The 14,081-nt window shown below is 35.6% G+C and overlaps 2 protein-coding genes across 2 annotated transcripts in view; one reads left to right on the forward strand and one right to left on the reverse strand.

The window, feature by feature from the left end:
- CEP68 (centrosomal protein 68) overlaps positions 1-3,979 on the forward strand; it is a 44,766-nt gene extending 40,787 nt beyond the window's left edge. Inside the window, exon 7 of the mRNA XM_077134402.1 lies at positions 773-3,979. The gene's annotated coding sequence lies outside the window, so the exon portion shown is untranslated. The remainder of the gene's footprint in view (positions 1-772) is intronic.
- The window catches only part of RAB1A (RAB1A, member RAS oncogene family), a 34,336-nt gene continuing 24,077 nt past the window's right edge, over positions 3,823-14,081 (reverse strand). Inside the window, exons 4-6 of the mRNA XM_077134403.1 lie at positions 7,395-7,490; positions 5,849-5,980; positions 3,823-5,643 (exon numbers count right to left, since the gene is read on the reverse strand). Coding sequence (XP_076990518.1) covers positions 5,446-5,643; positions 5,849-5,980; positions 7,395-7,490 — 426 coding nt within the window. The 3' untranslated portion in view covers positions 3,823-5,445. The remainder of the gene's footprint in view (positions 5,644-5,848; positions 5,981-7,394; positions 7,491-14,081) is intronic.

A 14,081-nucleotide genomic window follows, 5' to 3' on the forward strand; every position in this document is an offset into this window, starting at 1 on the left:
AGGGTGACCCATGCTCCCATTTTTTTGGCCTTCTCTTCACCACCACATGTCTCACCACCCAAGGAGTACAGCAACACAACTTACCTCTTTGTAGCTTCTTCTTAACTTCTGCCCATGTATGTTCCTCCAATATGGGGTTATCAGGCCGCCCCTATTCTGCAGATGATCTCATCCAGTTTATTTGGTACCCCACCTCCAAGTAACACTGAGTGTCAAGTGCTCATAGAAACTCATAATTACTGGTGACTGCTTGCCTTCCCCCACTTCCCACAAAGGTTTTCTACAAATTTTCCCCTACTGTTCCCTTCCAACTTGCCTGGGAGAAGTAGAAAATGAAAAAGTTAGTACAACTTATATGTTTGTAGCACATAACTCACAGAAGATATTCCAGGTGCAAATTCCAGGTGCAGGTTTGATTCTAAACCATTGCAATAAAGTGAGTCATGAAATTTTTTAATCCCCATGCATATAAAAGTTATGCTTACACTATATCGTAATATGTGTGCAGTAGCATTACTTCTAAAAAAAATGTACATACCTTAAAATTGCATACAGAGATATGAAGCGAACAAATTTGTTGGAAAAAGGCACTTTTGTCTTTTTGTAGACGAAAGAAGGTAAAGGATAAAATCCAGGTATGACAAGAGTAGGGAGTCTCTCTATTTGATTCAGCAATTTAAGTAATAGTCATATTAGTTCTAAAATGAACACAGGTGACTGCCACTATGGTTTCTCCCTCTGCAGCAAACACATGCTTCTTTTTCTCTTTCAGGCACCTTCTCAGATAATGTGTCAGCAAAAGCTGGCTGGTGGGAAAAGCAAACTTTGTGGAAGTCCTTGCAAGAACCATTTAACAGTGAAGTTAAGGGGGGAAATAAATACTAGCTTTAAATGCCTTTCTCTTCCATGAAGTAAGTAAGGGCTTTTAAGTTTATTTTTATTTAAAATGAGTCCTTCCAAACTAAAGTTTTCCTTCGGGCACTTTTCTACAGAAAACGTGGTTTTGCAATTTTTGATAAAACAGTGAGGCACAGGTCTCTCCTCCCATTGATCTAGTTGAAAAGAGCAGATAGAATTCCTAAATTTTCTACCTGCTGAGATTATTTAAAGGTGACCAGTATGAGAAAGATGTAACCAGATGCTTGGTATTTATTCTCAGGCATACATGAGGGCATAACAGAATGAAAAAGTGAATGATCTGTCAGGAACTGGAATCTTGAAAGAAAAAAAAAAAGCTTATGTTTCTTACTCCCTCTTTGAAGATTTTAGACAAGAAGAGGCCTAAACCCTTAGTCTGCAAAAGAAAAGGGCAACAACTAATAGAACCTCTACAAATTACTTTGGGCTATTATAAAAACTTTTGTCACTGTTCAAGGCTTAGGATTCCATCTTCTTGCCTAATATATTTTATTTTAAAATAAAATGTGTCAGGGACTTACAGAACTGCCATTGAGCTTTAGTGGAGCTGTGACGCTTATTATTTAGTGGGTACCTTTGGGAGAAGACTTGCATATCTATGCATACTCCCCCACCCTTGGAAGGTGATGGCTGGTCAGGGAATGGGTTGGTTCAAACACCTTGGTCAGCTGCAGAAACTAAGGCTGTCAGGACAAGAGTTTTCTTTGTTGCTTGGTAGTTGACATCTAAGTACCCTGACAGAAAAAGAATTCTACATTAACAAAAAGCACTTTTAAATAAATGGAAGGAGAAAGCACATTTTTGTTTATATATTTAGTGGGCTATGTCTTAAGGAAAGTTCTTCACACTTAAATATGAGATAAGCACTTAAAGATCTTTTTGCTTACCTCTTCCAAATTGTCATTTCTTGAGAAAGAAAGATTTTAGGTTTATAAAGAAATGAACAAATCATATTAAACCCAAAGAGGGCAAGTTTGAGCAGTTATTCTCAGAAAACAGACTTCTGACATCTTCTCAGGACAAATAACTCTTGATTCAAAATTACCTTCTTTAAAATAAGTTTAGGGTTATAGTTTTGGGGACTGAGATACACTCATTGTCAAACATGACTTTTCTGCTTCAAACTTTCTTAGACTTTATAGTCACTGAAGAATGAGCCTATAAATTCTAATATTTAAACATTAGTTATGAAGGGGAAAATTGTCTATATAAAATTCAACAGCAGCCATATAAAATACATATTTTAAGTGCCTGCTACTTTGGTGTAGCTTACCACCGTATGTTTAAGGGCATGGTCAAAATTAAACTGTTATGATTCTATAATCTCCATATTCATATCGATTCTATACATAACGGTATTAAGAACACACCTTCCTAGAAAAGAATTATCAGTATTATATAAACTATCCTTAAGAAAACCTAGGTTTGGTTTAAGAAGGCAGGAAATGTCTAATGGCTTCTCTTCTTAAATTGATATATTTGCTTTCTCTTTGACATGGCTATAAATCAGGAACATGTCTTTCCATTGAGTATTACTCAGTACTCCTGAGGAGCGAAACCCATTTATTTGTTATTGTACTCGAGAGGGATGATGATGTCTTTGTTACCTATAGATTCAGAATGAGAACCTATAAACAAATTGGCCAAATTAAAACTTTAACTGACAGGAATTTTCACAGAATATTCTACTTTCATGTGCCCTGATTACTGAGAAAGTACTCTCTTACCTAAGATAATATTTTTGTTTGTCCCCTTTGAAGTAAGTTATGACTGTAAGTGCCAACTCTCTGGACCTGGCTGTGAGTGCCACTGAAGAGTATCAATACAATTGTTAATTGTATCTTCAGCAATACTTTAAGAAGGCCCTTAAAATGCAAGATGAAATTGTTTCAGCTTAGTAAAAGACTGCCAGCAGCATTCCTAAAGGCAGACATGGCATGGAAGGACAGCAATAGCTTACTAACAAAGCAGTTTATAAAACCCCATGTTTACCTTGTAGTAAAACTTCTTAGTGGTCCCTTAAAATTAATAGAACTTAAGTCTTTAGGGAAATGGCAATTCTAAGAGCTGAACTGGCACTTTGGAGACCAGGTTCTTGCTGTAGGTTCCATGGCCAAGCTCGTCTGCACACAGGAGAGAATGTCAGTATTGGGCTGTTCTGAAGTTTAGGAACACAAAGAGGAGTTGATGTAAAATAATGCTGGAATGGCAGTATGTCTGCTGGGGCGATTTCAGAACAAGGCCAAAGAACAGGAAATTTACTACTTAGACTGGAACAGCTATCAGAGATTGCAGCTGCTTAGATTTAGAACTATGCTGTATAAATAACACTGTATAAGCTCATTCATGGCAGACACCTGTGTTTAAAACATGACAACCAATAGTTCCATTATTAAGTCAATGGACTGTTAAAGCCCATAGTAGCTTGAAATGTTTATACTTGAAAATGGGGGTAGAAATGGGAATTTTTTTTCAAAACTGCACTTACTGGCATATATTTAAAAGCAAGTAGTGAAGCATGCTAAAACATCTTGTGCTATAGTCCCAATATTGACTGCCATGGGGGAAGAATATCAGAATTTTTTAAACTTAAAAAACTTATGTAAATATGCTTTCACTTTAAATTCAGGTAATGTTTCTTGCTAACTCATCAAAAATAAGCTGATGGTTTGAACAACTTCTGTATATAAAACTGAAGTGCAGGCATCACATCTAACATATTTGCCTTGTGTCATTCAGCCTCTTTAGAAAATAAACAAACTCTTGCCCTCTTTATAGTGTATATAAGGCAGAAAACATTTGAAGCATTAAAGAAGATATTCACCCAAATAAGGTATTGGTACTTTCAGGAATTTGTCAGTTGCCTTATGTGAGGATGAATAGATCCAACAAGCACATCTATAATACAAAGTAAACTATGATTTTATTGTGAAAGTATCATAGATGGAAAATTAAATTGAATATTTATTCTGTTCATTTCATTTTACAATATCTTACCACTTATTTTTGTACCATGTATTTCAATTGCTTGTTTAGTGAAAAATAAACTTATAATTTTTGACTTGTTTAAAGTTTAAATTTTATCACTGAATTAACAACCCCACCATAAAATGTGTTGCCAACAGCCACAACCCGATTTCCTGTGTGAAGAATGATCCCAAGGAAAAAAATCTCTGCCCTCTGTACCTTAAAATGCCAGTGTTAGCAAAGATGTTTGTTTTCCACAGTGAAAACCAACCCTCCTATCTTCAAGGTCCTATTTAACAAAATCTTCATGTTCTTGTTTCACTGAAATAATATATTTTTCTCATTTATCATTCCCACCCAGCATTCATGTTTTCAGTTAATTTTTAGGAATAATTTCTAAAGTTATTTCAGTCAAATAGTGTATTTCTTGCTTTCTACTTCAACGTTTTAATTTTCCTCCAACATAAATTATAGTTACGGAGGATGATATCCAACTCAGAGCATGGAAGAAACAACATTAGCATGTGTTAGTCTGATCTTTGCCAGTTAGGAAAGGTGTGCTGCTTTCCCCTTCTACCACAGATAGATTAACAAAATGTTTATAAATAAAGCCATTTCAGAGAAGGATCAGAGATAATAGGCTAGACAACATACATTCTAAATGTACTTGTTTCCATACAATTTCAGCTCCCAGAACCACTAAGGTTGGTTAAGTCCCTACACAGCACAGAAGCTGCCTTAGGTCGTTTATCAGGTCTGTTACCTGGGAAGCATGCAGTTCTAAGATAGGTCTGCATGCCCATCTGTACACACAAATGGCTGTTCTAAGCACAGTGCCCCGTCTGCACATACAAATGGCTGTTTTGAGCATAATGCAAGGCTGTAATTATAGTTCCTTTAACCATAAGAATTAAAACAATACTTATCACCATACAGTTTGATATTACTTCCAATAAGTACAATATTTATTAAACATATCTTCAGTTGTTTTGTTACATAGTGTGCAACAAATTACAATATTCTGCAGCCACAAATTATATGCAGAGTATGAAGAAACTATTAATCAGATAGTGTACTCTTTCCATTTATAATTCTACAAGGAAGAACTATAGCAAATCAGATCTTACATATAACATCTCACTAAACTTTATGCATGGAAAGTGACAGACACTGGTTGTGCTGTTTGATACAAAATGGCTGAACTTCATCTTCAGAAGACTAAACCTGACATCTAAACATGCCAATATAAACATCAAAACAAAATATATTCTAACCAACCACGGGAAACAGTCTGGTATCAGGAAAGCAACAAGGATTACACACATTATTTTATAAACCAGCACACAAAGGTTTAAAACAGTTCTGAAAATGAAGTTAGCTGTCTTGAGTCAAGGGAATAAAAAAAAAGTCAGTATTGACCATTTACAATCTCTGACCTTTGTGGAGACGGTAAGAATCTGTTGTAGTGCAGCTACATACAGTACAATTCAGGCAATTTTGTTTTTTCACTTGGGTTCAGATTGCAAATTCATTGCTGTGAGAAATGGACGGAGGCAAATTTTAGCAGCAACCTCCACCTGACTGCTTGACCGGAGTGCTCTGAATTTTAACATTGGACTTCTCTGCACCACCAGCTGTTGCTCCAGGGCCCATTCTCTTTTTAATCTCAGCTGCCATCGTCATGAAAGACTGTTCTACATTTGTTGCATTCTTAGCACTGGTTTCCAAAAATGGAATTCCAAGAGAATCAGCAAATTCCTAAGAGAATAATAAAGCACAATCAACACTGAAAAATCCTTTTTACTTAGTGCATTTCTACCATCTGAAATGAGGAGTGAAGAAGGACTAAATTTATTGGATCCAAATTGTGACAGTTAGATGGTTGTGGCTGTCATATGACAACATGCTCATAATTGAAATTCATGTCTTCAAATTTAGGTTGAAAATCAAACTTTAAACATACCTTTGCTGTTGTGTAGTCTACTACTTTCTTTGTGGTCAAATCACATTTGTTCCCTACCAACAACTTGTTGACGTTTTCACTGGCATAACGATCTATCTCCTGCAGCCACTGTTTAACATTATTGAAGGACTCCTAAAAAGACAGACATTTTAAAGTATGATGATATAGTTCTGGACACAACTACTCTAATGAAGCAAGTGACACATAATAGCATCTTTCTGACTAACAGACAGACAATAAAAAAGAAATACAGCTCAACCTGAAACTACAACTTGGGCAAATCAAATTGTTTTGGATTGCACAGCTGAAATGCGTTATAAAACCCAGTTTTTGAAATGTGATAAAATTTGGGTTTGTGAATAAGATAGCTTAATTCCTACTAAGTACCTGGTACTGCTAGAGATATCAAAGGATGCTATTAAATAAATGGGTCCAAAATTAAGACACTAGTTTTCTCTTCTATGGTAGTTATGCTTAAGGGATGAATTTTTTTTTAAATAGTATTTAAATGGTAATGTGACCCAGGATTTTTTTCCCTCAAATAAGCATCCTTCCCCATCTCCCCCATATGCTTCACCAAATATTTCTAATGGTAATGAATCTAAGTACCTATGCTTCTAATTATCTGCTGATTAAAGCAATGACTTCATAGTTAAGATTTAACATTTGCTAAAGAAAAAAAAATGATGGACCTGAAATTTGCTAACTTTTCTGATCAAAAGCATAGTGTGGCCTTAGGCTGCTCCCCAGCCTTCTCCCAACAGCTAACCTTCATATATTCATTCTCTTCATAAAATTTCCTTTAGCTCATCTTACTCAAATTCTTTATTACTGAACTACATCCTCCAGAGTCCCCTAATCTAACTTTTGGCAAGTTTGACAAGTGTAATTGCTAGGCAAATTCTGTTTACCCTTAACACCAAGAACAAAGCAGTAGCACTCAATGTAAACCAAATAACCCCCAACTCCCTACAAACTCTTGCCTGAATAATCAAAGTCATTTTTTAGATAATAAATTCATACCAGAGTATCAATAGGCATTTGCTTTCAATAGGCATTTGCTTTCACCTAGAGCTCTGTTAGATTAAGGAACAAATTTAAAGATAAGCCCAATAGTAAGACCACTAACACTGTACAAGGAAGATTTTAAAATAAAAACTGACTTTGGATTTTAAGAGCATCAATATTAGAATAAATTAACCTTTCAAATTAACAGCAAAAGTTTTACTCATCATGAATTAGCTGTATAAACTGAAAGCTAGTGCAAGTGTCCCTTGAAAGAATTTAAAACCTATTCCAAGTTGTCTATTTACTAAAGGAAAATAATACAAAATTTTGATTGATTAATCTATTATTTACACAAACGGTGGGGGGGAATAATGTCCCTTTTAATTTTTTTTTAAATAAGATGACTGCTTTAAAACATGTTTGTTTTTATGTGATTCATTTATATATGAGGGAACAAAGTCTTCAGCTGTATCAATAATCATATTTATAAAATAACTTTCTGCTTGTCACTGTAACACAATTTCCTCTCAGAACTTACCTGATCTGTCACATCATACACAACTATGATGCCATGGGCTCCTCTGTAATAACTGGAGGTGATTGTTCGGAATCTTTCTTGGCCTGCTGTGTCCCACTATAATTAAAAAAAAAAAATCAAGAAATCTCAATAATTCCATTAAGATAGAGTAGGGCAAGAGACTGGTTTGGCTTATGTAGTTATGGAGAGGATCAGGGTTATGTAGTTACAGAGATGATTGGGATTTGATCAGGTTCACAGTACTAAGCTGCATGGTACCCAAATGTCCTGTAAATATAATGCCTATAATTTTAGCTTGTAGTAATGATTCTAAAACTGTTCCAATTAACCAGTATAGGTTCTAAATTCTTTCAGACCAGGAGCCATGCCATACTCTTCATCCTGCCCACAGTCCTAAGCATGGTGGTAGGCATTCTTCACGAACATACAGACAAGCAGACCTAATCAGGAAAGCTACTGGCCTAAAGCCATTTTAACACAGTACACTCTTACTGATAGTTAAAATTACTTGCTAACACTTTTTATCATAATGGAAAGCACTAAAAAGACCTAAACCAGGTAACTGCTACAGGTCAAAATAGCATTTTAAAAGCTTTATTCACACACTATACAAACCATCCAAAGTGTATAATCAGTGGTTCTCAATATAATCACAAAGTTGTGCATTTACCACAACTATCAATTTCAGAACATTCTTATCAAAACAGTACTTAAATCACCTCAAACCTAAGGAAAACAAGGTGAGGAAGAGGAGTACAAAATACTTCTATACAACTCATTTTAACAGCAATTTATAACAATTCGTGTCATGCCTAAAACAAATGCTTGCATTGCTACATTATGGTTCTGGGTTTTTTAAAATGTTAAAGATATTTAACAAGAGTTAATATGAGTTTAAAACTTGATATGAATCCCAACTTGATATGACTCTAAACTTGATATGAATCCCACTAATCTTAAATGGCAAAATATTTTAAAAAATAGTTCAGGAGCACTGAAACTAAAAGGAACTGAGTGAAACCAGTTCCTTTTCTAACATTGATCCAACATGGATCTGTTAAAAGCAACTTAAAATTTTAATACAGATTGACAGTAGATGACAGTAAGGCAGTTCTGTTATTAGTTTGATAATGGTAGTTATGCAGTAAAATAGAGATACATGCTGAAGTATTTATAAGTAAAATATAATGTCAGTAATTTAACATACACCAGGAAAAAGGAATGTGAAACAAAAAAGGTAAAATGTATGAGTCCTTTTCTCGCCTGCCATGCCGGAGACCCGGGTTTGATTCCCAGTGCCTGCCCATGCAAAAAAAAAAAAAATTGTAAGAGTCACCACAAGTATCATTGTCCTTTTTTAGCAAAAGCCTGAGAGCTGAGAATAATATTTAGATTTAGTGTATTTGTAAGCAGCCTCAAACCTTTCAGGATATCATGTTGGAGAAGTATGAACTTTGAGGTCAAGTTGGCCTGACTTCAAAATTACAAACCCTGGTTCCTGGTTAAGCATTAATTAACAGTTCCTTTATCAATAAATTCTAGATACCACTTATCTCACATAATCAATAAAGAGGGAGGGATAAGGGGATGGGATGTATGCGTTTTTTCCTTATTTTTTTCCTGGAGTTATGCAAATGTTCTAAAATGATCATAGTGAGGAATACACAAACTATGTGATGATACTGTGAGCCAGTGACTGTATACTATGGATGGACTGTATGTGTGTGAAAATTTCTCATATATTCAGGAGGTGAAATTATTTTAAATTCTGAGATACTGAACTGTTTCTTTATAAAACCTGGTCGTTCCCAGAAATTCAGTATTTATGTGATGCCTGAGACTCAGATATAGAGCTGTGAAACTATGAAAGTCAGCACTACCCCAAGTTGAAAAAGGGATCAGACTGAGGAGAGATATGAATGAAGCTGATCTGGCTAGACTAAGGTAAATCAGAATACAGGTAAAGGATGATATGGTCCGTATTTTAAAACTTCAATTTCTGTGTGAGACCAAAGGGAGAGAGGTTAAGTTGGTGCAAAATTTATATTTTGGGTAGTGCATTTTCTAATTTAACTTGTATGGTCAGTTTAGTTAAACACTCTTAAGTATATGGAATCTTGAATAGGGTGTGAGATCTTGTTGGTTTGCCCAGGTTAGTGTGATGCCCTGATACTCTGATGTCCAGAGTTAATTTGGGCAGTGAATAAAGAAGTATTTGCAAGGTCCCCATGGGAGACTGGGGAGAAAGAAGGAAATATTCAACTTCCCAATGTGAAGAATTCTTGATAGTCCTGCAAGCAGTGGGGACAACCAAATGAATAAACCAAGCCCTTGACTGTGGTGTTCACCCCTATGAAACTTATTTCTGCAAGGATTTGCTAAGAGTCCCCCCCACCCCCGAGAACCTCTTTTGTTGCTCAGATGTGGCCTCTGTTTATGCCAACTCAGCAGGTGAATTCACTGCCCTCCCTGCTATAAGGGAAATGACTCCCAGGGGTAAAAACCTGGCACCATGGGACAGAAATCCCGGGAAGAGCCAGGGACTGAGAAAGTCTTCTTGACCAAAAGAGGGAAGAGAGAAATAAGACAAAATGAAGTTTCAGTGGCAGAGAGATTTCAAACAGAATTGAGAAGTTATCCTGGAGGTTATTCTTATGCATTATATAGACATCCCACTTTAGTTTATGGTGTATTGGAGTGGCTGGAGGGAAGTACCTGAAACTACTGAGCTATATTCCAGTAGCCTTGATTCTTGAAGACGAGTGTATAAAGATACAACTTTTACAATGTGACTGTGTGATTGTGAAAACCTTGTGTCTACTGCTCCTTTTATCCAGAGTATGGACAGATGAGTAAAAAAATATCGATAAAGAATAAATTCACAATAGGGGGAACAAAGGGTAAAACAAATTGGGTAGATGGAAATACTAGTGGTCAATGAGAGGGAGAGGTAAAGGGTATGGTATGTATGAGTTTTTTGTTTTGTTTTGCTTTTCTTTTTCTGGAGTGATGCAAATGTTCCAGAAAATGATCATGGTGATATGCTGATGAATACACAACTATGTGATGGTATCACAAGCCACTGATTGTACACCATGTATGGAATATATATGTGGGAAGATTTATCAGTAAAAATATCTTTTAAAAACACAAAAGCAAGTAGCAGCAGCAACTAAAAAAGAAAAAGAATATGTGTAAAATGTTCCTGACTCTAAAAGTTCTCAATAAAATATCCCTCTCCCACATACCAACCCCTTTTCCACAAGGATAGCAAAAGAAATGTTTTTTGAACAAAAGTTAAGGGATTATAGTTAAGTAATGGCAACCAAAGAACATTTCTGATATCCATTTACCATTCTGAAAATTTTCTTGACTCTATTAACAATACTAACTGTACCTTCTGTAACTGCATACATTTGCAAATAATTCTCATTACCCATCATATTCACAAGGCAACTGATTTTTTCATGTTTTTCTCGCATTGAAATGAAATCTCCTCTTATAGGACTATTTTCTTTATCCCTGTAGCCCTGAACCTACCAGAGTGCCTAGTGATATGTAGGCATTTCCATAAATGCTTCAGGAATGAACTAACAATCACAGAAAGAGGTCTTTCATGGTTTATAATAGACTCCATACTTATCTTGCTGAATATTGTTTAATCACTAACTTTGATAAAGACACAGAAATCACACTTATAAACATATGGATCAAGAGAATAAAAACTTTGAAGGTGCAAGAAAACTTCAAAGGATAATTCAAGTCAAGCAAGATGAAATGTAAAGGGAGAAAAGTAAATCCTTACATTTAGATTTTATATAAAAGTATAAATAAGACCCCCAATTTTTTCCTTTTTGTGTGTGTGTGGGGGGGCAGGCACAGAATCAAACCCAGGTCTCTGGCATGGCAGGTGAGAACTCTACCTGGTGAGCCACTGTGGCCCACCCAAGACCCCCAATTTTTTTTTTTAACTTAAAAACACACACACGCACACACACATACACAAAACACAAAACCTTAATTAAGATCACACTAACTAATAATGGTTCGTGAGACAGCAAATGCAAACTCAGGCTTTCTTCCTTTTTTACATCCATGTGATAAAACAGGACCATGAGGTCTTGAGGTCAAAGGGTAAAAAGAAATTTAGAATCCAAATCAAGAGAGGATTTATCTCATATAGTTCTCATGATTGGACTATACCTATAATCTCATATTCAATTTTAGGAACCATATTTTAATTAAACAAGCTAATAAAATGCAAGAGAGTAACGAAAATTGCAAGAGGTTCTGAAAATTTGCTCTCAGAAAGGGATGAGCAACTTTTGAGAAGATCAGTCTGAAGGGCAGGCTGCAAGAGATGAGAAATTAATCTAATTCAGGCAGCAACAAAAAGCAGAAAAATTAAGAGAGAAAAACAAAACTGCTTTCAGATTAATACAAAGAACTTCCAATCACAGGTTATTTATAACTGAAGCTAGCTGCTTGGAATAATGGCAAGCTTCCAAAAAATCTTCAAAAGTCACCAGGTATGGAAAGGAAATTCTTATTAAAGATGAAAGGCAGAACAGAGTAAACTATAAAATCCAGTCACAGAAAAGTAACACATAATATTACAAAATACGTATGCTTCACAAATATACACCCAAACTGTATGAAGACCAGTGATTGCACATAACAGTCATTTCACATCAATCCGTAGAGGCTTATATACATCTTTTTGAAATACTCTTTATGGTGTCAAATATAAAGTTGACACTTTACATATAATAGGAAAACAATATGGAAGGTAATCTATTCATTGGTTCAATGTACATTTTTGTAACTATATCTTTGGCAATTCCTAATTTGGAGTCTATCAAGTGTTCACTTGTATCAAAATCCATGGTTATAGATATGAATGGAGCTGATCTGGTTAGGACTAAGGTAAATCAGACAAAAGGATAAAGGATGATACTGTGTTTTAAAACTTCTACTTCTGTGTGAGACCAACAGAACAGATGTTTATTTGGTGCAAAATGTATGTTTTCTGTAGCACACTAATTTAACCTGTATGGTCAGTTTATTCAAACACTATAATTATATGGAACCTTGAATAGGGAGGAAGATCATGTTGGTTTGCACAGGTTAATGTGATGCCCTGATACATCCCAGAGTAATCTGGGCAGAAAATTACAAATTCCCCTAGAGGGACTGGGGTAAAAATATAGAAATATTAAATTTCCCCACCTGGGGGAATTCCTGATATTCCCACAAGCATTGGTACTCCGAATTTAACAGACCAAACCCTCAATCTTGGGATTTGAAGGGCTTGCCCTTATAAAATTTATTTCTACAAAGGAGAAGCTAAGCCTACTTATAACTATGCCTAAGAGTCACCCCCAAAGAACCTTTTTTGTTGCTCAGATGTGGCCTCTCTCTCTAAGCCAGCTCTGCAGGCCAACTCCCTTGCCCTACCCGCTACATGGGACATGACTCCCAGGGGTGTAAATCTCCCTGGTAACGTGGGACATGATTTCCGGGGATGAGCCTGGCCCTGGCATCATGAGACTGAGAAAGCCTTCTTGCCCAAAAGAGGGATGAGAGAAACAAAGCAAAATAGTTTCAGTGGCTGAGAGATTTCAAATAGAGTGGAGAGGTCATTCTTGAGGTTATTCTTATATATTGTACAGATATCCCCTTCAGTTTTTAGTGTATTGTAATAGAAGGAAATACCAGAAACTGCTGAACTGTAATCTAGTACCCTTGATTTTTGAAGGTGACTATGTAACTATACAGCTTTTACAGTGTGATCATGTGATTGTGGAAATCTTGTGACTGACACTGGATAAAGGTATCCACTGTGTACAATAGGAACATACAAAAAAAATTAATAAATAACAGGGGGATAAGGGATATGGGATGTTTGGGTGGTTTTTAAATTTTTATTCTTTTTTTTTAAGTAACAAAAATGTTTAAAAATTGGTTGTGGTGATGAATGAACAACTATATGATGATACTGTGAACCACTGACTGTATACTTTGGATACTGTATGGTATGTGAATATATCTCAATAGAATTACAAAAACATCCAGGGTTCTACTGTCTTTCCCTCCTCAGAGTCATATAAGGAAAGGAAGAAACTAAAAATATAGCAACGTATCAAACATCCATCCATTCATCTGGGCATGTTATCTCATCAATAATATTTGTAAACTGCCAAATAGTTTAAAATGGGCTTTCACATACATTATTATACATATACTTAGAGTTACTAAATTTGAATCTCAAAACTACCTTATGAATTAGCAAACCAGGTATCATCGTACCCACTTGAAAGATAAGAAACTGAGTCTTCAGAAAAAGTTAAATCCATGGTTCTCTGGCTAGTAAACAGAGAACCAAGACAATAAATCCAAACCTCTCGACTCCAAATCCAAGACACTTCCTGATCCATGAAAAGCACAGGGGTTCTATGTTTCTTTATACTATTAATAACCCACTCTAAAAGATACTTTAAAAATGTTTTTTTTAAGGCCATTAATATGGGCAGTCTGCAGTACTCAGGCCCATTATAAAGAGATACACCTGAATGGCTTATAATTACCCATTTTTAACTGGGAGATGGAAATGTAAGGGTGGATTGGTGGCTCATAGGTTATAGGGATGCAAAATACTAAGGACAGAGAACCATGGGTCACTTGTAT

The sequence above is a fragment of the Tamandua tetradactyla genome, chromosome 17 (assembly GCF_023851605.1).
Source record: "Tamandua tetradactyla isolate mTamTet1 chromosome 17, mTamTet1.pri, whole genome shotgun sequence".
NCBI classification, from domain to species: Eukaryota; Metazoa; Chordata; class Mammalia; order Pilosa; family Myrmecophagidae; genus Tamandua; species Tamandua tetradactyla.